The sequence below is a fragment of the Mya arenaria genome, chromosome 17 (assembly GCF_026914265.1).
Source record: "Mya arenaria isolate MELC-2E11 chromosome 17, ASM2691426v1".
Lineage (NCBI taxonomy): Eukaryota > Metazoa > Mollusca > Bivalvia > Myida > Myidae > Mya > Mya arenaria.
Window position 1 is genome coordinate 43,161,060 of NC_069138.1, and position 25,709 is coordinate 43,186,768.

Genomic DNA, 25,709 nt, shown 5'->3' on the forward strand with positions numbered 1-25,709 from the left:
CGAATAAATAACGAATGAGTTACGCACTGAAAGTCAAATCAAGGAGTAAAATTTATAAATTAACATCTGTTTAAAAATATATTTGTTTTAAACTGTACGATTTACCTTTTAATGTTTATATGAATGTAAGCGTTAATTCATCCTGTAGCATATATATTCATTATAGCAGAAATGTTTATTTCATTTACATATGATGTCTCATGATATTCAACTATTTAAACCGAAACTAGGAAAGATTTGAGTTAGTGTTTATCATTTTCGAAAATTCTATAATTATCTTTACAAAGGCCGTTATCAACCAGGAAGTAGATTCACACCGTCAATGGAGGCCATCTTGATTAATTATAACAAAATGTTGGCGTTTTGGATTGCTAGGCAGTTTTAAGCAGACCACAGGATTGTCATTTGAAGGTATTTTGTCTACTTTTGTTTTAAAGCGTGACAGGAATGGAAAAGGATTTTTTCTATTGTTACAAGTATACATTACAGACAATTTAGTTTCGATTTGTTTGTGTAATAGTAATGCAAAATCAACTTAGTAACAAAGCTAAGCGACACATATAGACAACTACCTACACATTATAGAAAATGTTCGTCGAGTATTAATTAATGAAAACATAATATTATATTGCCAAATATAAAATAATAATGATAAAAGACTAAAAAGGACACATAATTTACTTCCTTGGTTCTTCTTTCAATAATTGTTTGTACAAAATGAAACGATGATAATCATCAAATATAATTTAGTTTTCATTTAATTGTTTTCTCGAAAAACAACAACTAAAACAACACTTGTTCAACAGATTAAAAGAATACAAAGCATGATTTTCTCACAACCTTAAAGACAGGTGCTATGTCGTTACTTGTGGCAAGTATTGACTTGGGCACTACTTTCTCTGGATGGGCGTACAGCTACAAGCATGACTACAAAACAAGCAGGAACAGTATACGCACGAAGAACTGGCACGCCAGCTCGCACATCTCACAGAAAGGTAAAAAAATCAGTCCAAAATATGCACTGGTAAATTTAAAGGCGCACCCGGCGCGCGTATCCCTTAAATTGCCTTAGTGTAAAAAGTCAATATCGGAGAAATAAATTATTAGTTTTCACCAGAACGCATCATTTCAGACCAAAAATAGCCAAAATCTTTACGAGGTAAGTCATCCAACCATATAACTACATTTATACAAAGTATTTTTGTGATTTTGTGCAACGCGGCTCACCTCAAAAGTTACGCTCCTTTAACCAATATAATCCTGGAACCGCCACTGACATGTAGATTTATGTTTCCTACAATGTAGAAGACAAATGAAAATTCGATCCTAGACATCCACTGCGGGACCCGTACACGAATACGTATACAGAACACCACGTGTACGGACTTCCGTATATCCATCCCCGTACCCGTGGATATACGAAGTTATCGTTGTATATAAAAACATATTTTTTATTTCTTTCACGTGTTTTTAAAGAAATACATATCTTTAGCATAGCATTTTTTTGCCAAAAATATATGTATGGATGTACGGAGCCCGTACACCCGCATGTTCGGGATGAATATATGGACCCCGTACATGCAACGTGTACGGGATGAATATACGGACCTAGTACATGCAACGTGTACGGGATGAATATACGGACCCCGTACACGCAACGTGTATGGGATGGATATACGGACTCCGTACACGCAACGTGTACGGGATGGATATAGGACTCCGTACACGCAACGTGTACGGGATGGATATACGGACCCGTACAAGGAACATGTACGGGATGAATATACGGAGCCCGTACACGCAACGTGTACGAGATGAATATACGGACCCCGTACACGCAACGTGTACGGGATGGATAAAGGACTCCGTACACGCAACGTGTACGGGATGGATATACTGACCCGCACACGCAACATGTACGGGATTGGAATACGGACCCCGTAGACGGATGAATGTACGGACCTTATACGGGATGGACAAAGAAAGGGTTTGACCGTGTTAGACACGAATGATAAGAAAAAAACAAATACATGCTGTTTTTTTTTTTATAAAACATCATCTATAGACATAGGAAAAACTACTATTTATATAAATTCATAAGATTTAAAAATACCATGTTTGAGTAATCAATTTTAAATGTCATTCTAGATCTGCATTAATAAAATCATTTCATTGTGGCATTTGCTCAAACAAAATGTTGTATGATTAAAATTCCACTGTCTTGTCAAACAACAATTTATACAGGCTGTTAAAACAAACATCCAGAAAACATTACACAACTTATATGAGTTCCATTCCGCGATTTCTTGGCTTCAGGCATTAGGTCAAATTGCGCACGGACATCAGGTCACTGAAAAAAGAAACTATACAGACACAACAAGCTTATGGCGTACAGACATTTGAAATGCAGATTTGATATAATACAGCAATATGGCAAATTCATCATTATGAAGTTAGAAAACCCTGTGATAGAAAAACCATCAGAAAATGTGACACAACCTATATATGTCTAAGTCTAGACTTGTTAAAAATGCACTCTTAAAGCATTAAAAACTGTAATCTTTGGCAGGTTTTTAGCAATTGACTGTGATCTTTGTGCTTGAATTGAAGGAATTTATACAAAAGTTAGCTAAATCTGAGACAAAATATTTTATGTCAAAACGGTCAATCTGAGAGAGTGCAGCTCTAAATTCAACCAGTCCATTCCCAGATGTGATCATAATACATAAACATAAATATGTGTTGTACATGACATTTCTATGCACGGTTCACAGGCATAATAACTAACTAATAATCGGTGTCCCATCAAAAAATAAATAACAATTATATCTTATAATATGCTAGCTCGTAGTCTTACCTCATTATTGTTGGGTATTCTTCCTTGTTACTATTTGGCTCATGTAATGACACAGATGATATCGATTCTCGCGCTTTCTGCATCCCGCTGTTACGATTGGCTATTGATTATACGCTCTTGATTGGTTTAATGACCAGCAGCTAAATATTGGCTGAAACTTACGCATTTCTTGAAAATTTAAACTAAATGTTAAAATTGTTTTATTTACTATTATTAGTAGTCGTAGTAGTAGTAGCATTGTTATTATTATTATTAGTAGTAGTAGTATTATTAATAGAAGTAGTAGTATATCAGCGTAAATTGAAATTATTATAGTCGCATAAATATGCATAGCATAAAAGAAAAATTGATGTTGTATGGCTAAAAGCCAAATTAAGCTGATTCTGTGACAAAATGTAAATAAGTAAAACTTGTCAAACTTAAGAGAGTGCAACTTTAAAGATAGGGCATCTTTATTGCAACTCCCTCATACCAATGGATGGGTTAGAGTCAACCGCTATCAATGAAAATCATGCAAACTTGAAATTAGTAATTATTGTTCTTGATTTTAATAAGTATTCAGTCTTATTTCTTTAAAAACAGATGCCTCTTATTTTATTTATGACATCAGAGCGGATTTTATCAGCATTCTTCAAGTCAGTTGTCACAATTGTTTAAATACAATAATTAGTGAGATAAGGAAGCTGGCTATTTATATATGTATTTATTTTTCATATGTATTTATCTTTACATTATTTCAATTTATATTTTATTCTGTTATTAAATTTCCCGCAGTCTGTCGAATTAATTAATAAGATTTAGTTTTAGTTGTATTTCGTATAGTTTTATGACCCACTGGCCATGTGGTTTTTCAAAGCAAATGTCACTAATTGACATAACGCGGGATGTCAGTCAAACTAGCCGGCCAATACCAAATCAGCGTCCAAAAAAGGCGTAGCTTATCAGTCGCCCTTCGTTATCCGCCATGACCTCCGACAATCTGCACTTCAGTAGTATAATACGTTTTTTTTTCTAAATATTTATTACAAATGAGTTCTTTATGATTGAGAGAAAAATTAAACAAATAACGAGAGCCAAAAACACAAAAACACATTAACACAATTACATTGATTTTGACTTCCTCTGCATTTCTTTTACATACATAATAATAAATGAGTATTAAAGCTGCACTCTCACAGATTGACCGTTTTGACTACTTATTTTGTCTTGGAATGAGCCAATTTTGCGTAATATTCTGGAATTTAATGATATAAGACTGCTGACAAATGATTAAATCACAATTGTTCATATTTAGGTTTGAACATTGACGTTTTATGGCTAAAAGCGTTACAATATTACTAACGTTTTAAAAAAAACTAAATATTTCGGCAGTTTTCAAAACAGTTGAGATCTGTTATACTTTGAGGTGTCTTATATGACTGAAATGAAGGCATTGATGCCAAATTCATCAGATGAGACCAAACTTAAAATAATGTTAAAATTGTCAATCTTTAAAGAGCATCTTTATTTCAACTCCCTCATACCAATGGGCGGATTAGGGTAAACTGCTTTTAATGAAAAGGAAGTTCATATTAGGAATCAAAGTATGAAGAAAGTAACAATTAGAGCCATTTTCAATAAAATTAAGATAAAAAAAATCTGGTTTCTTCAAAATTATAACTTAATGCAATTTTAATAAAATGCAATTAGAAAACTTGAAATTAATGAATATTTTTGTTGTGTTTAATAAGTAATCGGTCTCTTTTGACGCCTTATCTTAGATATGATCTTATTTTATCAGCATTTATGAAAGCAGATGTCACAGATAATATAAAATCGTTTGAATAAAATTATAGTTGAGTTGACCTGCTGGATATTTATTTACTTATTTTATTCATTTATTTATTTATTTACCATTATTCAATTCATGCATAATATGATAATAATATTTTCCGCAGCTTGTCGATGAAATTAATTAATAATTTTGATAATTCGTATTTCGTAGATTTATGACCCACTGGCCATGTGGTTATGAAAAATGATCTCGGTGCGACATGCACTAATTAAAAAGGCCATAAAAGTACCCGAGAAAAAGACAGTGATGACACTTCTTAAATATATTAGGTGCCACCATTCAATATAAAAACAACATATATTAGTTATGCACCCAATTTCTTCGGTCACCCATAAATTGAAACAGTCGTGTGTGGACTAATCTTGGTTATGAACATTATTTAGGCATTTTACCTAAACGCTTACTCCTATTCTTTTGTAGACTTAGACTTTCTGTTCACCCTTTAAGAATTCAAACGGGTAGATATAACCGTAATCGAATTCAACGTGATGAAAGATATTGTTTATGTTGTAATGGAAGAGTTCCATTTTATTTTTATTTGTCCATGTTTTAATCTTATTAGAAAGAAATACATCAAACGTAATTATTATATACGTCCGTCTGTACTAAAATTTATTGAACTGTTAAATTCAACAAATAGACAAGAACTTATAAAACTATCTTTATTTGTCAAAGAAGCGTTATGTATAAGACGAACAACTCTTAATATTGAATTATAACAATGATTCATTTTTTGTTTTAATTTTTGTTCATCCTCACCTAATTTGAATATGTCCATACATCTGTATTCTAATTTACTCATTATTGTATTACCTGTGTTCTCACCATGTGTTCAATTATTATATTTATATGGTTAAGAAGACGATGTACTCTGTTCTTATCTGAAAAATGTATTAGTTAATTCCTACGATTTACTAGAAGTGATATAGCCTTATGTGTTTATATATACGAAGGAACCGATGTTTCGAACGACCCGATTTTCAATTCTCAAGTCTGTTATGAAATATCTTTCAGTGTATTTTAAGTTTGAAGTAGTCTGTTTACTAAGACACCGATTATGTGTTGCGTTGTGGAAATCGCTTATATGTTCAAAGGCTGTCGTATACTATATATATACTAAATATAAATTTTAAAAGAAATATCAATAAATTAATAAATAGAAATTTTTATTTTTACAAAATTGCCATATTGCAAAGCAAAGTGACAAGAAGGAATTATTTTCATAGATTCCGATGTTGGATCGACATGGTAGTGTTTATTCATATTCTTATTACTCATTTACATTTCTCACAAATAACTTCTCGTCATTAACTTCTTATAATTATCATCTCAAATGCCCATATCAACTACTATCGGTCATGCGTTAACAGTAATAAACGGTTTTTCACATCTTATCAAATTGCGTTTCAACTGTTTACAACTTGCGAAAATTTTAACACCTAGCAAATGTTTGTTTATTTTGAAACACGCGTTCGGGAAAAAGTGTGAAATCATGACCTCGAGGGAGCCATAAGGTTATGTGCACGATTTGTGTACTTGGGACCGAGGATATTGCTCGACTGATCGACATAATTAGGTTGCGATGCAGCGTGGGTATATTTTATATGAAAAAAGAAGGAAAAAGTTCGGGACCAAGCTCCGACCTCGAGGGAACGCCGGTTCTCGAACGACCGCTTGTTCGAGGGAACGCAGTTTCACTGTAGGTCCTAACATTTAGGAGTGAACCCCTCCACTCATAACCTATATGCCCCATTGGTATATTCAGCATATACGGGGAAACTAAACACTAAGCATGTATGGGAACACAACATGTCCGTGTTTCCGTTTTGTACGGGTAATGTTACTTGAATATTTCCGAACATCCATAATATACGGGATTTGTACACGCCAGTATATTCATCATGTACGGGAAACTAAACATTCCCGGGCCCTAGCCGTCAATTTATCCGCCCAGCATTGTCGAATTCAATTATTTTGTATCATATAGATGTCTTTGTAATTTCTTCAACGTTAAAACACATAAAAGCGTTAATATTTCTACAAAACGCGACTCCTGTTACTCTGAAACACGGAAAAACGAATAAGTCAATGGTATATGTAATAAATGTTGATTGTATCATATAGCTGTCAAATGTAACACCACTCAGCATTGTCAAATCTTATTCTTCTGTATCATAAAGATGTCACTTTTATTTCATCAAACTTAAGGCTGTTAAAACCAAAAAAAGCATTTACAATTTCTACAAAACGTTTATTTTCATCAAAAGCTGTCGAAACCCATTAAAGCATTCAATTTTCTACAAAGGTGATTTTTAATGACACCAGCCTGTTTTTCTACGTAACTGTGTTTTTTAAGTCAATGGTATAAATGTCGTTCATATCATGTATGCTATCAAACTAAACACCCAAAGACCTAAATTGATTACAGAATTCATTTTTTTTATTATAACACTGATGTACGGGTTAGTACACGCCCGTACATCGAATCCCGTATACTCAAGATATGCAATTTATATGAATATACGGGTCCGAACACACCCGTATATTCAACATCCCGTACACTTACCGTACACGTTGGGTGTACGGGTTTCTTCAACGTTAAAACACATAAAAGCGTTAATATTTCTACAAAACGCGACTCCTGTTACTCTGAAACACGGAAAAACGAATAAGTCAATGGTATATGTAATAAATGTTGATTGTATCATATAGCTGTCAAATGTAACACCACTCAGCATTGTCAAATCTTATTCTTCTGTATCATAAAGATGTCACTTTTATTTCATCAAACTTAAGGCTGTTAAAACCAAAAAAAGCATTTACAATTTCTACAAAACGTGACTCTTACTTACATATTCCTGTTTCTCTGCAAGTCAATGGTATAAATGTTGTTCATACATGTATCATATATTCTGTCAAATGAAAGAACAATTAACCTTTCTTGATTACAAAATTCAAAACTATTTTAAATCATGGGTGTACGGGAAACAGAACATTTCCGTATATCTATAGTGTACGGGAATTGTTACTTTTCCGTACACTCAGCGTGTACGGGAACTTGTATATTTCCGTACATCCATAATATACGGGAAATGTAAAATCCCGTATATTCATCGTGTACGGGAATGGTATAATCCCGTACTCTCAAAGTGTACGGAAGAGCATGAATTCACGTACACTCAACATGTACGGAGACCATACATGTCCGTCCGCTCAAGATATACGGAGATGTACGGTGCCGTACATTCATCAAAATATTTTTAGTTCTAGCCATAAATCAACCCTACCAGAATTGCCGAATCTCATTTTTTTATCATTGACATGTCGCTTTACTTTCATCAAAGGCTGTTAAAACCAAAAAAGCCTTACATTTCCTACAAAACGTGACCCTTTCTAACACATTGCTGTTTCTCTACTTAACACGGAAAAATATATACAAGTCAATGGTTTAAATGTTGTTCATATCATATATGCTTTCAAAAAAACACAAAATTACCTTACTTGATTACAAAATTCAAAACTATTTTATAACATGGGTGTACGGGAAAGAGTACCTTTCCGTATATCCATAGTGTACGGGAATTGTTACTTTCCCGTGAACTCAGCGTGTACGGGAACTGATATATTTCCGTACATCCATAATATACGGTAATTGTACACGCCCGTATATTCATCGTGTACGAGAATGGTATAATCTCGTACACGATGAATATACGGAAGTACATGATTTCCCGTATTTTCAACATGTACGGAGACCGTACATGCCCGTACACTCAAGATATACGGAGATGTACGGTGCCGTACATCCATCAAAATAGTTTAAGTACTAGTCGTTAGTCAATCAACTCAGTATTGTTCAATTTACTAGTATGTATTTGTTATCAATCAGACCCTTTTTATTTTCATCAAAAGCTGTCGAAACCCATTAAAGCATTCAATTTTCTACAAAGGTGATTTTTAATGACACCAGCCTGTTTTTCTACGTAACTGTGATTTTTTAAGTCAATGGTATAAATGTCGTTCATATCATGTATGCTATCAAACTAAACACCCAAAGACCTAAATTGATTACAGAATTCATTTTTTTTATTATAACACTGATGTACGGGTTAGTACACGCCCGTACATCGAATCCCGTATACTCAAGATATGCAATTTATATGAATATACGGGTCCGAACACACCCGTATATTCAACATCCCGTACACTTACCGTACACGTTGGGTGTACGGGTTTCAGTACATTCCCGTATATTCAACCATTTTCCGCAGTGATCTGCATCGATTCAAAAGTGCGCTTTGCGGAAATGTATATAACACGTATTGTTATGTCTACATAGCATAATCATAAGTACAGGACAGATTACCCAAATGTTTTTAATGAAATCACATTTGCTTGTATACGAGTTAATACCGTCATGCATGTAATACTAGTATATCTTTATTTTACACATAATACCCATTTGACTGTCTTTGATGCAGCACCAACAGTGGTCTTGATTAAACCTGATGGCAAGACGCTTCACTCGTTTGGATACGATGCAGAGTCCAAATACGCAGATCTAGCTGAAACAGGCGACCACAAGGATTGGTACTACTTCAGACGGTTCAAGATGCTTTTATTCGATAGAAAGGTTTTATGACATTCGCTTCTCCATATTCTACCTAGTGCAAAACGGGCGTTTAACACATTATTGCACGATGTTAAAATAAGGCCAGAAAACAGATAATACGTTAATAAAATGTAATGTATCATATTGTAATGTGCATTCTAAGAGAATTAAACCAGTTTTATATATAATGAAAGTGTTTTGATCAGGATGGTCGTGTTCGACTCTCGAGAGCTTTTGCACATTTCCAAAAACCCTCTCGAGTCGAATACAACATCCGTGATCAAAATGCAGTCCTGCTAACCCTATTATCTCAAACTCATCAACGAAATCATGATTATTTGTTTCGATGAGTAGTTAATGTTTATCTTGAATATCTGAAATATATTTTTATTTTCCAAACATGCATTTAAAGGATGTACGTTGATGCAAACGTTTCTTTTCATGCATTATTATGTTTAACTCATTTGGCTTTAATAAATAAACAAAAAGCATTTAATTTATGTACAGATAAAAGAATTACCCTTTATAAATGTTTTTATTTTCAATTAATAGCTACGTGACCTCAAATCACACGTTAAAAAACAACATAAAATTACTGCTTAAATGTTTTGATCTGTTCACAAATCAAATGCTTGTTTTGTTATGATCATTAAAGACAAATGATTTAAACATAATAATGCATTAAAATTTAAAATTAAATGTTGGTCTCAATCTGTATTGTGCCCCCTCAAGGGCGTGCAAGTAAATACACTCATCGAAGAAACCGGTGGAAAAAATCTCGAAGCCATTGAAGTATTCTGCCTAACCATCAAATGCATCAAAGACGACCTCATTGCAACGGTCAAGCAACAACTGTCTGGAGAAGAATTCAAAGAGTCGGACGTATCTTGGGTTGTCACCCTGCCAGCCATTTGGAATGACGCAGCCAAGCAGTTTATGAGATGTGCCGCTGAAAAGGTGCAGTGATAGTATTACCAGATTACAAGTTCCTCTTATTCTACGTTAGTCAATTCACACATAAGATGAAAATAGAAAAAGATTAAGGACAATGAACAAACTCATAATGTTTGAAAACGTGCATGCGAGCGCTGTTAAAGTTTCTTACTCGAACCTATTTTATAAGCGTTTTGTTTTGTTCATTTTTAGGCTGGAATTGACAAAGACAAACTTACCATAGCTTTGGAACCTGAAGCAGCCTCGTTACATTGTCGACATTTGCCAATAGAAAAAAATGTTGGGGATTCGGATGCCAGTCTCTGCAAATATCCTATAGGAACGAAGTACATTGTGGTAGATGCTGGTGGTAAAAACATATTTTTTTTCTTTGGGAATTCATAGTTAGAAAAAACACAAATATTTTCATATTTTGTGCTATTTTCAGAGTTTAACTATTTGAGTTAAGTTAAAGAAAAAACCAAGCACCTACACGTTTAGGAATACAATTGTTGTTTTTTTCTAAAGTCACTTACAATTGTAATGATTATATCAGGAGGGACTGTCGACATCACTGTGCATGAATAGTGAGTGAGAACACAGTCCGCGAACTGCACAAAGCCAGTGGAGGCGCCTGGGGAGGTACAAAAGTGGACGATGCGTTTGAGCAACTTATTGAGGATATATTAGGTACATCGTTAATGGTTCATGGTAAAAGGCTGTAGTACTGAAAGTATCCATACGATTTACGTGGTGGCAGAGTCGTAAATAATTGAAGGCACACACATTTCGCGGACGTTAACTGTAGACTCACTTCAACAATTTAAAAATCCGAGCGCAACTGATGATGCGTTTTCTCACGCACTCAAACGAGCTCTATTTAAACAAGTAGACTATTCAAAAACGATTAAATCTTGATCACAAGGCAAGTCATATGCAATGATTATTATGTCATTTAGTGTATACACTTTCTAATGGCCACCTAATGTGTTAATGGCAGAATACACAGTCGTTCACTGTTAAGTTTTATTTAAAAACTAGCCCCATATGTGCATCAGGTTAAAAAACTAAGTACCGATAGGTATGAACTAAAAATGACATATTTATTACAATTCAGTTTAAACTTATTTGCATCAACTTGAAGCATTTTTTAACCACTAGGCTTGTCCCTACGGATTACATTCTAAAATTGAAATTTAAATAAATATTTACCACAAAACAACCAAACGCCAATAGATTTAATACATGAGAATGTTGGATAATGGTGTATACTTTCTTCCAAGCTCAAACATAAATCTTAACATGACATTATACATTTAATCTTTCATACTTTTAATTACTCTACTCCAATAGTCCGACTTACCATTTAGAACATGCCTAATATACATTACACCTAATTCACCAAATATCAAAACATTTTCAGTTGTTTTCTTGACACTCAAAATCAGTTTCAAATGATGGAGCTGTAATTTGGCAAAAATAGAACTACCCTCTTATCCCGAAACCTTAGAACCATGCAATAAAATTTATAATATCTATATATAGCTGATTTGAGGTTAATAACCGTTTCGTCGAAAGAAATTAGACAAACCGTTAATATTTTCAACACATGACTTTTCAATATAATTAATACCTTATTGAACACCTTATCATTGACATCATTACTTTTTTGTCAAACAGATACACGACTTATAGAGTCAGATGCTTTCCGAAAGTCAACGTATGCACAATCATTATTTTTAAATTGTCTGCAAGTTAAAAAAGAACTGAAAATTTCAGAGAATAAACCAAGCATTTAATAAAAAAACAGTCTGCTCCTCCCAAATAATTCAGCATCATTTAAAAATATATCAAGCCTTCTATTTAATATATATTACAACTTTGCGTTCATTTCCAAATATAAATAAAATGCATACAAAGGATTTGAACAATTTAATTGTTTTCAATGCAAAAATAAAGCATAGAAAAATAGTATTATGAATATGGATAAAAAACATTCCATATCAAAAACAAATTATGGGAACTAACTTAATTTTTGTCATGAATTACATTTTCAAAATAAAGTTATACCCTTGTAATTATGAGTAAAACGGCCACCTTTATGCTTATATATACATTAACACCACTCTTCAGATATATCATGTGTTTCGAATACCAGATTGGACACTATTCCCACTAACTTTAGCCCATTTATATGTTTATAATGTCGAATGTATTCATTAAAAATATTATCACACATTGAGCTTGGTTTGTTATTATGTAGATTAGAAATGTCAAGCACTATCTAATTTTCTGTGTTTGTTTTAGATTAGATCATTTAGCTCTTCGTTACACTCTAATTCTTCATTAGCTTTATTTTCATTTAGTTTACTGAAATGTTAAAAAAATATTAATACTTTAGACACAACCTTACTCTTCTCTTATGAGTATATACTTAATGAAAAGCAAGCCTTCCACTTAGTGTATGAATGTCTCTCGTTCTTTAATTTCGTATTCATATCGTTATTTTGAGACAGAAATTTGGCAATGATGTTTTATTGCTTACCTTTTTGCCTTACATTCTGACTGAAACACTTCCTATAGTTAGTTAAATTAGTAAATAATCAAAACTCGCCCACAATTTTAAATCATGTAAAGCAATGCTGCTAAACACAAGTTTAAACCATGATGAACATACAAAGGTGAACATATTTTCAGACAATGGTAAGGTTTTGTCGCCTATTTCAATTAATGTGGGAAATTGTAGCTTAAAGCTGAATGACTTTCTCAACGTTTAAAATCGAACAGAATTTCAGCGTTTTAATCATCGAACTTTAAATATGTAAATGCATAGGTCTTCGTTTCTAAGTTTAAAACTGAAAGGGCTAAATAATGGCTGAAGTTTAATTATAACATTGGTCTACAAATATATATATGTTATTTAAATACATTTAGGATTGACCAGAACTCTCACCCATTGAGATAAAAAAAAACATTCCGGAAAGTTCGTACGTGTGAGCCAGTTCAAGTGTATTTGCACAGGAAAATGACAAAGTAGAATTTAAGTGTAACAACGATTAGTATGAAATATAATAGAATTCCAATCACTGAATATATCTGTTTGTATACAGGAACTGGTACATTCAATGAAATGAGGAGGGAGAGCATGGAAGAATACCTGGACATATCTCGCGAGATTGAAATGAAAAAGAGAGAAGTAGATCCTGACAGTGACAGACTGGTGTCAATACGGATACCCTCAATTCTACACCAATTTACTATGACCAAACATAAGAAGACTTTAGGCGAGATCGTTGCAGAAAGTCATCACAACGGGCATGTTAGTGTGTCCCGAGACAAATTCCGTCTTGATAAGGATATAGCACTTTCGCTCTTCGATTTTGCAACTAAGAGCATAATTGATCACCTTCAAAAACTCGTATCCCTTCCATCCATATCTGATTGCACGGCAATACTTATGGTGGGCGGATTCTCAGAATCCCGTGTATTACAACACCGCATAAGGGATGCCTTTTTAACATTGCAAGTAATAATTCCACAGGATGCGGGGCTGGCGGTCATGAAAGGTGCAGTAAACTTTGGTTTTAGTCCGATGTACATAGAAGAAAGGATAGCGAAATATACCTACGGTACTTCCTTCACCCATGATCTCACAGAAAGCTGTTTACATCCCCCGGCCCCACGTTATACATTCTCTGATGGAATAACAAGATGTGGGGGTCTTTTTCATGTTTTAGTTAAGGAAGGGTCAACTCTTAAACTTGACTCTATACATACACAGTTTTGTGAATCAGGAACACCAGACCAGACAGACGCAAATTTACCATTGTTCGCATCTGAATGCCCAAACACAGAGCTTATTTCAGATCCGGGCTGTAGACTAATAGGTAATTTGAATGTTCCAATCGATCCAAAGCTATTTCAATCAGGACAAATCTACAATGTTGGTTTTCGTTTTGGCGGAACAGAAATTGTTGTCACGGTTAACAATACGATTACTGGGGAGGAATTCAGCACATCGGTTGATTTTCTTGGATGATAACCATTTCGCCTAATTTATACTGTACAACTGAAACAAATGAACGTGGCTCCTTAAATGCCTGGACCTTTAATGACAATGGATTGCCTAACAAATTGCAAAATTACATTTACGCACAGGAAAAACAAAACATCAGAACAAATATCCACATCAAGTAGTATAATAGAAACCGAAATATATCACATTTATTGTTCCTCATCTTATTTCCTTTTATGTAAGTGCACGCTCGTGTGAGTGCGTGTGTGCAATAGGTGGAGACAAATTCTGGTTCTGAATTTAAAGCTGCACTCTCAAAGATTTACCATTTTTACAACTTTTATATTTTTGTCTTGGAATGAGCAAATTTGCGTAAATATCTACAAACCAATGATGCTAGATTGCTGACAAAATCAGATCGTAGATTTTCATATTTCCGTTCGAAATTTAATGTTTTATGGCCTACTAACGGTTTAAGAAAAATGCATAAAACATAAATTTTTGAAATGAAATATAAATATCTGAGAAATTATTTTTTGTAGGCAATCTTATTTAACTGGATTCAATGGATTTTCGCAAAAATTGGCTCGTTCCAAAACAAAAAATAAATAAGTTGTCAAACGTTCAATCTGTGACTGTGCAACTTTAATTGTATAATTCCTTAAAGGATGCTCGTAAAATTGCATTTGATCATCGCATGTATCATGAACGTGTGTACGCTTCTGTTGTAAATTCAAGATTGCTATTATAAAAAACAACTTTTTCGGCTTGTCATTGTACTATACATTGCAGTTTTTAATATAACTTATACTTATTTCAAATGATAACAACCGTATAAATATAAGGAACATTTCTTCGATATGAATATATGTATAATCGGACTATTGTTGTACGGAGAACAATCTTTTAAATGAATAAAATTGAACAAACACGACGAACAACCAACAAAGTCATAGAGCTGTTATAATCAAAGAACTGAAAGTTCTGGCAGTAAGAATATAACAACTGGAAGTAAGGTGCTAGAAAAATAGTGAAGTGGACCATACAAAATTACTTGTCGGTTTGTTCTGTAAAATGATTTACCATTATTTTTTTAAAAAAAACAGTTGAATAGGTTAATGTTTTAAAGTTGTATGACAATGCTAAAATGTTTGAACAACAACCAATTCGCAAAGGCTATCAGAAAAAAATATTTTTGTTGTTGATAAAAATGACAAAATAAAAACATAAAAGACAGAGGTGCATACGGATGAATATTTTACCCAAAGAAAGGTAGCTGTTTCCGGAGAACTTCAATCGAAGAATATAATACACATACTGGATTTAAACAAAGATTTTGTGTTATACATATATTTTTTCAATAGCGCTTTTATAGAAATACTGTTAGAAATGGTTCCTGAAAATCAAATGCTAAATAAAAACTATATTGCATAATAGAGCAGTTTATTAGTTTATTGGCCCTGATAAGCGTTCGTCCTGTTGTCCCCGCGCCCCGCATCTCCGCGTCCCTTATTTCTACCCCTTCCGTTAGTCCCGCTTTGCAACCCACCTGGAAACCGTCCCCTTTGGTCCGATGTCCCGACACTGACCCATCGCGTACCGGGTTCCCGTTTATAAATAAGGTGCTTATCGTCGCTTATCTACGCTCGCTTTCATTGAGTGATGTCCGCCCGGATCTTAGGTATCAGTGCCTTCCGGCGATCTGGTACGTTCTTTAGGAACTGGTCATTGACAAAGAATCGCGTGCCTTTCAGAGCGTCCCGGGCTCTGCGCACAACCTCTCTATCCTTGAAAAATGTTAAATTCGCCAAAACATTACGTTTTCCGCCCTGTTCAGCTAGCCAGTTATGTGAACACGCTCAAGCTTAAAGCTTTTCATGGTTTTCCGTCGAGTTGCCATTCTTGCATAATAAATCTCCGTTATATATCCTCCGTTTGCGATTATCTCTCACTTGGCAGTTCGGCTTTGTTACTTGAAACTTTATTGTTTCTCATGGATTGAGAGGTAATGTTATTCATTTAGTCTTTTAGTTCGGTATTAATTTTGTGAAGCTGGTCATCTCAGATATCGCCTCCCCAAGTGACATTTCTAGTGTTCTGGAAATTTCCCCCTTATCTGGCCACTAGGTTGACTACCGCTACTCGGCTCGAACACGGCTATATCCAAGCTATCCACTTCCGGCACTGTTTCGGTGTCGGTCCACAACGAGATTCTGTTCTTTGTTATATGGAATATTACTCCATTTCACCTCTTTATTATGAATTTGCAGAACTGATTTCAGCTTAATCACTATTTTCCTACAAGTTTGTCGGTTTATTTAACACTAGAAAACCGTATCAAGATATATTTCTATTTCGCTATCATCATTTCTTTACAGTCAATATCTATAACCTTCATGTGACAAAGTCATGGCCGCATCTCTGGGGTCATCTTCGAATCACCCACCCAAGAAAGAAGTGCTGCAAAATAGCATTCAAAACCTCATTCGTGTCTTCAAACATGATATAAATCTTCTGTTAAGTTGAAAAAGCATACAATAATGCAATAAAGACATCAAATTCTACCTAGAGGGCAGAAACATTATTTTTAAGAACTATTTGAAGGAAAACAACGACGCGGAAGCATTTCGTTTTAGGTCGACACCTTCGAAATTGTTACCCAGCTAGTAGATAAGTCCAGGGGAGTTAACCGGGAACCAGGACTTCGGTAGTGATGAGACGAAACAGAGGCTTCAGGAGCATGCTTACTGTAGTTGAAGGTAAAAAGCCACTTTCTTAGACGAATGTACGGGTTATGTAGATACCTTCAAGAAAAAATATTATCCCAAATAACATATGTAAATTGGTATCTTAAAGTAAGCTGGGAATCAACACAGATCACTAGGTTCGCATCACTTACACTTCTTCCGTTATATTCAATGGAACCGCTTGAGCTATCGGAATACCCTTTTGGCCCCTGTTACGCGTCTTTTGTTTCCTCCGACCCTTACAATCGTTACCACCATGTTTCCGTTTTCAATTTTTATCCTCACGTAGACCCAGACATATCCACAATTAACATCGATGTTACTGAAAAGAAAGACTTATATGACCTTGGAAACCGGTTTTGTAAATACAGCGCAGACCGAATTTGAAAAGTTTGGGTTTTGATTTTCTTTGTAATGAAATATTTAGTAATCCTATGCTAATTATTTGACGTTCACTTGGGTATAAAATCGCTGTAAATGCACTAATTTGATCACTGATTTTGCCGCCGTGGAACATATTAAGCAAATAATCCTTGTTTTGTTTTTATCTTGTCCACAAAATTGACTTATTTATTTAACTATTAAAACGTTTTTGTCCATTTTCTTCATCAGAGCTAAGTTTTCATTTTTAAACCGACCGCCATGATCACGTTTTTCAACGAAAAGTAGTTATAAAACATTTGCCTCGAAAAAAGTAGAGTTAAGCTGACACTTGTTTCTAATTATATGATTACGTTAATTTTGTTTTTTTAAGTCAAGGTTCAGTTTGGGGACAAAGGTTGACTATTTGCGTGGAAGAACAGACGAGCTGGAAAATTATTAATATCATTACAATAACCAGTCACAATTGCAGCATATATATAAATGTTAATGTATAGGAGATTGGGTTAAGTAATATTACTGTCTGTTTTGACAGTAACAACACAACACCACCATACATATAAGGCAAATATGAGTCAATGGCTTGCAAAGAAATATAAGTATATTTATTGCAATTCCCCAATGAAATGATGCAGCTGACATTTATCACATTACATGAAACTGATTGGAAACATGAAAGTATACCCATCATCACAATCTTTGAAGCTGAATAAAGAAGTATATTATTTACAGGGATTTGTACAGATAAAATCCATAAAACACACACTGATTTTTTTCAGTTTGTAGAATTAATTGTATTGAAGTTAAGTATCATTTCTTCACAGGTAAAGAAGTTCACTTAGTTTTGGAAAATCCTATTGGTTTCATCTAGTTTTGGGCTGTAACCTATTAAAAATGTTTGTCTGAAAGCATTTTCATGAATGCTGAAGATTTGTAGGTGATTGTGTCTACTTGGCTTGGCCAGCAAGTTTCATTATATTATTGAAACTACGTCAAATTATTGAAATCTAAACTGATTTTCGCGTAAAGCTACTTCCATACCAAGCGAGATATCGCCAGTTAATTGTCCCACAGTGAATAAGCCTGATGCACAAAGATGTATGCCCAATGTGTTGGAGTGAAAAGATTGGTGTATAGAACCATGTGAGGTTTTTACCTACCATTATCATAAAACGTATTAGCGACATAATGCAATTTATGACGAGCATCGATGATGTGTTCCTCTAGGTCGCAGTACTGCGAAAAACCGTTTAATAATACTTTCGCAGAATTGGGATGGGGGTGTGGAGCCTTATCAGAGACAGCACCCATATAGAATTACCTGGTGGATCAGGAATAAGACAGCAAACGCCGAACGTTACTGATACCCGGCGACACAAGCCGATGTGAGGACACTGCTGATTGACGAAGCCAAAACAGTTATGTGAATAATTGGCCTATCCCTTGGTGTATGTCGAGCTTGGGAAAATGAAATCAAATAATTCAACGTAAAATGATTCCACTTCCCATATGCTTAAAAGCGTTATATATATTTATTGTTTACGAATGTGTAGATAACTACAAATCAATGACTCAGGCTGGGAAGAAACCAGAACAAACATCTTTTCATCCCGACCCTACACTGTTTACGTTTTTGATCGATATGCGGATTTTCCTTAAATAATTTCCTAAACATATTGATTTGTACACACATGTTAAAATTTGACCATTTCATATTCAAAACATTCTACAATAGGGATATATCCTGATAAAAGTCGATTTCGGACGGAATCCCAGTTCTATTTTTTGTTTAAATAATGAAAAAGCTATGTCTACCTACATTCATGTACCCTAAGTTTTAGGAGATGTTGGTCGTTACAAAGAATCATTCTTTTTTGGCCTTAGCGTGTTCATCTCAATAACTCAATATTGTACTTTGTTGAAGTATGATCTATCTTAAGTGGCCTCATTCATTGCTTTGTTCTTGTTTTTTTAAATACAAGTTAATGAAACTAAAAAAAAAACATTTATAGGGGAATGGCCATTTTGAACAAATCGTGTTCTGACAATAACTCTTGACAGGTTTGACGGCAGTTGTTAGTATTCTTATGTTTATTCTTGATTAGATCATTCATCTAGACTAGCATATTCGAGGGTTACATCGTCTCAAGTGGCCCATGAAAGATATACAAGATGGCCAAAAAACTAGACTACCAGTCTTGTACATAGAAGACATAACGTGAAAGGTCATTCCATACGGACACTCAATGTTTCTAAAATTGACGAGTCTTGTCGGCGAGATTTTATCTTTTAAATAAACGAGTCGAGAAAAACAAAAGTGATGTTATATTTATGATATACATACTAAATTGTATTGTAAAGCTGTTTAAGATTTTTACTTATTTTCCAATAATTGTTATCGGCGATTATTGATGCATATGCAATGCCATCGAAACTACTTTTTTAGATAATGCATTGTATAGCAACAACAAAACAAAACAATACAACAACAAAAAAACAACAAAAAAAAAAACACACACAAGAACAACAACAAAAAACAGACAATACAAAAATACAACAACAAAACAACAACAACACAATACTCCTTTTTATACTATTTTATAGGAAAAGGTAACAGTAAACTTATTGAAGAATATATACATGACACCGTTTGAGCTTTATCTTTGGCTAGAAATGATATCACCACTGTCACTTGTTTGGGAAAAGAAAGTGCCATGTGACACAAAATATCCTCTTAAATCATTTTCAATTATTCAGCATAGTATATAATTTATACCGTTTTGAAATCCCATCTATTAACAATTCCTTAAAACTTTTTTAACTTTCTTCTTCTTCTACTATTTCTTCCACAGCAGCAATATGCTTTACAGTCAAATAGGTTTTTACCATCTTTATTACTTAATGGACCAGATTTAGATATCTTAAAGATGCACTCTTACTCCCTAATACAATTTACCACATTTAATACAATTGTTTAAATATACCAAAACGAATAAATGTCCCTAACTATGGTTCTTATGAATGATACTGAGTTTAATTTGAAACTAAGGTGCAGAAAACATGGTTCTTATACCCTACGTGTCGATAGTAAATCACTGTAAATCTTTTAGCATTCACCAATCATTTAATAATTTTGCAGTTTCAGTAATGAAATACACGGTTTCAATCTTGTTATCAGAAATTGATATTTCCATAAATGCATTATTTAGTAGTTAAAGGTTTATCACTCAAAATTTAGGGTTTGTTATACATGTGTATGTATTGATTTTGAATAAGAGTGTCACTTGAATCATTTTACAGATTGTATAATGAACGTCACGAACGAAGCTTCATATAAATCAGTCTTCTCTTCAAAGACGTGTTTTGATTAAATTGACAACCTATAAATCCAATATTTAGGCAGTTTCTATGAGGTAGACCTTTTTATACGTAGATATTTTTTTAATTGTTACATTAAAAGCAACAAAATGTCCATATGAAAGACTTGACCAATATGTTAGAATATTATGTTTGAGTATGTTTGCAAAGAGTTCAACAATGTTAATTTTCAATCCCGTAACTTTCGTGCTTAATTGAGGACCATAAATTTTGCGGTTTTTGAAATCCTGTGTCATTTATCGTCAATTGGATGAAAAAAAATAAAATTGGCCTTCTGTTATATCTTTTCATCAGACATAATTATTTAAACCAAATTTTTGTATAGAAAAAATAAGTTAGCAAAATTGCTTGAGATTAATGCGCAGAGAAAATAATGAGCTAGACATAAACATTACAAAATATTACCTGTGACGTTGTTTAAAACGGCACGAGGCAGCAGTAATAACCTTTTCGTAAGTTATTGTTTTGGTAATCTGATGTTAGCTCACACGCAAAGTCAGATAAACAATAGTTCGTGCCCGCCTCCTTATTCATCATAATGATTACTAATGGCTAGATGGCAATATTATCAATAAAAATGTTCCCATGTTTTTGAATGCATGTTCCGCGTAAATATCGTCAAGGTCACGGTCACGTACATATAGGTCTAATATTACGTTTTTCGTGTTCGCTTCATAACTCCTTAACTGACGAAAGGATTTCGAAGTTATTTGACACAATTGTTGAGCGCATCGATTTATAGTGCAAAGAGCATGTTTTATATCCCTATCTTCAAGGGTAGTGTCACATTGTTCGTGTACGCTACATAACCTCTTTACCAAATGGAAGGATTTTAAAATTACACATTAGATTGCTTATGTCTTTTATATAAATGGTTGTATGACATTCATGGGATTACGTAAAACTTCGATTTATATACATATGTATAACGTTCTCCTTGGTGAGCTATAAAGATGTCCATATGGTTTTCACTTTCAAATTATGGTATGTCATCTCTTATCTGTTTTCGCTGACTGCACCATGTAGCAGTGCGTAGTTAAATAAAGGGTCAACCCGCTGAAGTAAGGGATAGCTAGCTGGACTTTTGAGACAACTTAATCCATGAACATATTTTCATACGACTCATTTCCTATATACCACCCCTGGCAAGAAGGCAATCGGTATCCAGTCCACGAAGACGGTTTATTGTATATATTTGTTTACTGTTTAAATTCTTAAAATAAATCAAAGGTTTCTAGTCCTGCAATTTCATCGAGGAGGTTTTATTCGACTCGAGAGGATTTTTGCAGATTCCGATTGCACGAGGCTAGTCAATATAAAATTTCAATATGTACTTCATATAAAACCGCCAACAATATGTAAATCAACATCGAATATGTTGACACATACTGTCATCCTTTTATTACAAATATAATAATATTATTATAGATTAAGGTTTATGCGGTTTTATGTTTTTTTTAATTTCATTTCGTCTACGTCATTTATGTCAAACATAAATTATAAGTATATCAGTTAAAACTTTAATTTCGTCGTCGACGAAATTATACAATCAACAGAAACGTATTGAAGTGCATATTAAACAATATGGGTAACAGCAATCAATATCAATCATTTATACATTTGAATTGATATGTTTTGTATGATCATATATGATTTGATGTACACTAAAAGAAAAACTAGATAAAAGATAAAACAAATATGCACTCGATTGTTTCTCCTGGGTGTAGCTGTGTTATATAGTGCTTTTATTAAAAACGATAAAAGAGTTTTGACCGAACATCATTATAATAATGACATTAAGATATGGTGTCCTTTGTGTATGAAAAGGTAAACATCCTCTGAATGTGCAGTGAGGCCCAAATTGTCGGTACGTCTATGATTTTAATCGCGATGTATATGAGTGTTACTATGAGGTATGGACGTGTTTTAGTAATGGTCTATGTGGTAAGCTGAAATCCCATGCGAAAATTTCATTTTTATATAATCAGTATTGTTTGATTACTTGGATTTTATTTAAACCGTGGATATAAAGGCAATATTTTGAAGAGCACTTGCCTTCTTGTATTTGAAGATGAATACCTGAAACAAAATATTGGGTTGAATATAGCATCCTTTCATAACTAAACTTTCAGTGCTTTGATTTTTACGAAGAATTTGCTAATTCATGTTATCTTTAAAACCGTTTTTGGCGGACACGTGTTGACTGACTCCGAGGGTTTTGACTGTGACTTAAATTTCTTCAAATATTTTACGTTTTCAAATCATAGTCGCTTTTATTTTTAATAATGTTTTTCTTTATTTGTTCCCAGTTTTAGTACAATGATGCTTTTTATTATAAAACTCTATGATCACACAGTTTTAAACCTTTTAAGGCAGACTGTGTGTGAAGCTTTTGGTTTCTAACGATGACTGCATCGTATCTTTGAAAAGTATTTGCATTAGGTGCTCTGAATTGTTTCCCTCCGTCTGCAGATAGAGTTGGGATCTCTAATCATTGAAGTACTTGGGGTTTACCTTTTCTTTTTTTATTATTATTTGTTTTATTGATAAGTTTCCTCAAGTTAATGCATACTTTGATAAGATTTATCTTTTGCGTTTTATCTTTATTAAGAATTGTTTGGATAAGAGTGAGGTTTGTGCACATAAACTGGTTTAAACCACCAGTAAATTTACATTTTACTGACCGTTCCAAGGCGGTACCTAACAATTCTTGATAAACATACCAATTATTTATATATACATACTCGTATATAGTTTTTATGCACTGTGCTGTTTGTAGAGTTGTGTGCTGTTCTATGTTTCTTGTTTGTGAATTTGTGTTCTATGTCTTTGGCGTTGCCCATTGCCACTAAACCGGGTTTTTGTTTAAACTTTTTGCTACTGAGCATGTTTCTGTAGCTTTTTGCATATATATTGTAATTTAGCCAGTATGTATGTTGAAAAAAAATTGAGGAAATGAACAAAAATTCACTTTTTGTCATCCGTAATGTTTACAGATTAAAGATTTTTGAAATGAAAATAATGAAACGGCCCAAGCGAGGTGCCCTGTAAAAAAAGAGAGCGACATATTAAAACAAATAAGCCTAAACCCGTGTTTTTCGTGAAATGTTTTAAATATATTTGGATAAAAAGTTTTATTATAGTTACTATTTGCCTACAAAACTTTAACCCTTTTCACTTACAAACAACGACCACACAGAGTATGAGCGTATTACAAAGAAATACAAAGACATAGCATGAGTATTTCTTTGAATAAAAGTACTGCTGGTATTAGCGTTGGTATAAACGTTGTTAAAAGTATTCAAATAAGTTGTAGGTACTGATTAAATTATAAGATTGCTAAAAGATTCGTATTTTAATATTATCACAATGGCTCTAATGTTTATTTTCACATGTAGTTAAATCACCGTTTTAGATGTACTAATACCCGTCCCCACTAAAACATAGAAATAAATTAAACAATAAGAAAAACATGTTTTAAGATAAAAGAGTTAGACGTAGGTCATTGATTTAAACTCGGGTCGTAGGACACTTTACAGAACTGCATTCAGATGAAGGTTCTCGTTATTACCTTAAATGATAATGTGTATTAATCCGTACGTAATAAAATGCCAATTCAATGTATTAAATGAAGTTTCATCATTTTTACAGGCATTACCTGTGTACGGCATATGTTCGGCAGCCAATTTGCGGCTGTAAAAGCATTTCCTAAACATGAAATATGGTTTATTCTGACGATATATAAACCTTTTTTTGTAAATAAATGTATACACGAATACGTTAAACATTGATTAATATACAATGTGAAGTGAAAAAGTTTACGGAACAGTGTACGGCAGACCGGTTTTAAGAAATAGTCAATAGCCTATATGGACTGGCAGTAGAAACATTTTACTTCCAATTGAGGTCGTGAACGGCTCTGATTAACACCCATTTTGTGTAGTCAGGAATTCGTACATACGAAAATAGACGATCCATGGCGGAGAAGGAAAAGCATATCAACATTGTAATCTCTGTATGTTCTCGTAATCTTTTAAACATTTCATTCCGTGGGAATTGCGTTTTACTTCAAAATTAGAAAGACCATTTTTGAAAATATTGCATGAAACACGTCTCCCTGAGACCTAACCCTAGTGTTCATCTATAGAAATATTAAAAATATAAATTCTAGTGTCTGACTTCTATTGGTGAACACAGACGTTGCACACATACATTAATGCACTGCGCGCCGTACATAAAGACTTCTTTCGGACCCGTTCGTAAGTTTCAAATTTCAAAATATAATGATTAACTATTTCAAAAGGACAAATGCGCATACAATTAACATTTAAGAGTTCATGCGCAAATAGCTTTCCATTTGTTTCGTTTGAATTTGTTTCATTGCATACAGCGTTTGTTGTGTTTTCCCTTCATCGTCAAAAGGGCGCAATAATGATGATTAAATGTAAAAAGAAAACATAACAACACTTGCAAATGCGGTTAAGATTAGACAGTATAAAAGCAACCAAACCAAAGTGTATTTATTGTTAAATAACAACTTTTCAAACATGAAATTGGCGATCGTTTGTCTACTGTGTCTGGTTTTTCTTGTTGAAGGTAAGTTTGGCTATTTTAAATTTATTTGCCTAGGTCCTCTCACTGAAAAGAATACGCTTTAAAAATGCAGGGTTAAAATACTTTTATATATAATGCAACGAACGTAAAAAGAGACAGGTTTGAAAAGATGGAAAACATAGCTTGCGATTTAGTGTAGAATTCTTTTAAATAATGTGATCATATAAAAAAAAGGCAATGTTCTTCCCTATTATTTTCAAAATTCATTTTAAACCTATTTTATATAGAGGACAAGTTTCGAAGACGAGAAAACATTAAAAGATTTGCATATACTAAATAAAAGGAACTTTTTATGTTTTTTCTCTATCAAAATAATAAGCTCTCAGAATAATCACTAT

At 33.5% G+C, this 25,709-nt stretch overlaps 1 protein-coding gene across 3 annotated transcripts; it reads left to right on the top strand.

Moving 5' to 3' along the window:
- The first annotated feature begins 284 nt into the window (after positions 1-284).
- LOC128224318 (heat shock 70 kDa protein 12A-like) lies at positions 285-13,484 on the top strand. 3 transcript variants are annotated; one of them, XR_008259464.1, is made up of 7 exons: positions 285-411; positions 848-995; positions 9,173-9,324; positions 10,036-10,260; positions 10,450-10,606; positions 10,793-10,926; positions 13,347-13,484. XR_008259464.1 is itself a non-coding variant. In XM_052934131.1 (6 exons), the coding sequence occupies exons 2-6, from the start codon at positions 857-859 to the stop codon at positions 10,822-10,824; spliced, it is 705 nt and encodes a 234-aa protein (XP_052790091.1). In that variant the 5' UTR covers positions 285-411; positions 848-856; the 3' UTR covers positions 10,825-13,329. The 3 variants fall into 3 exon arrangements, 1 of the variants encoding a protein (XP_052790091.1); XR_008259465.1 differs by having other exon boundaries at positions 318-411; positions 807-995; XM_052934131.1 differs by lacking the exon at positions 13,347-13,484 and having other exon boundaries at positions 10,793-13,329.
- Positions 13,485-25,709: the final 12,225 nt, after the last annotated feature.

Bases quoted from the DNA above. Each gene is read 5' to 3' on its own strand.
- LOC128224318 (XM_052934131.1), top strand. From the start codon at position 857: ATGTCGTTACTTGTGGCAAGTATTGACTTGGGCACTACTTTCTCTGGA. The intron at 9,325-10,035 runs GTTTTATGACAT...TGCCCCCTCAAG, and splicing joins TGCTTTTATTCGATAGAAAG to GGCGTGCAAGTAAATACACT. The intron at 10,261-10,449 runs GTGCAGTGATAG...GTTCATTTTTAG, and splicing joins TGAGATGTGCCGCTGAAAAG to GCTGGAATTGACAAAGACAA.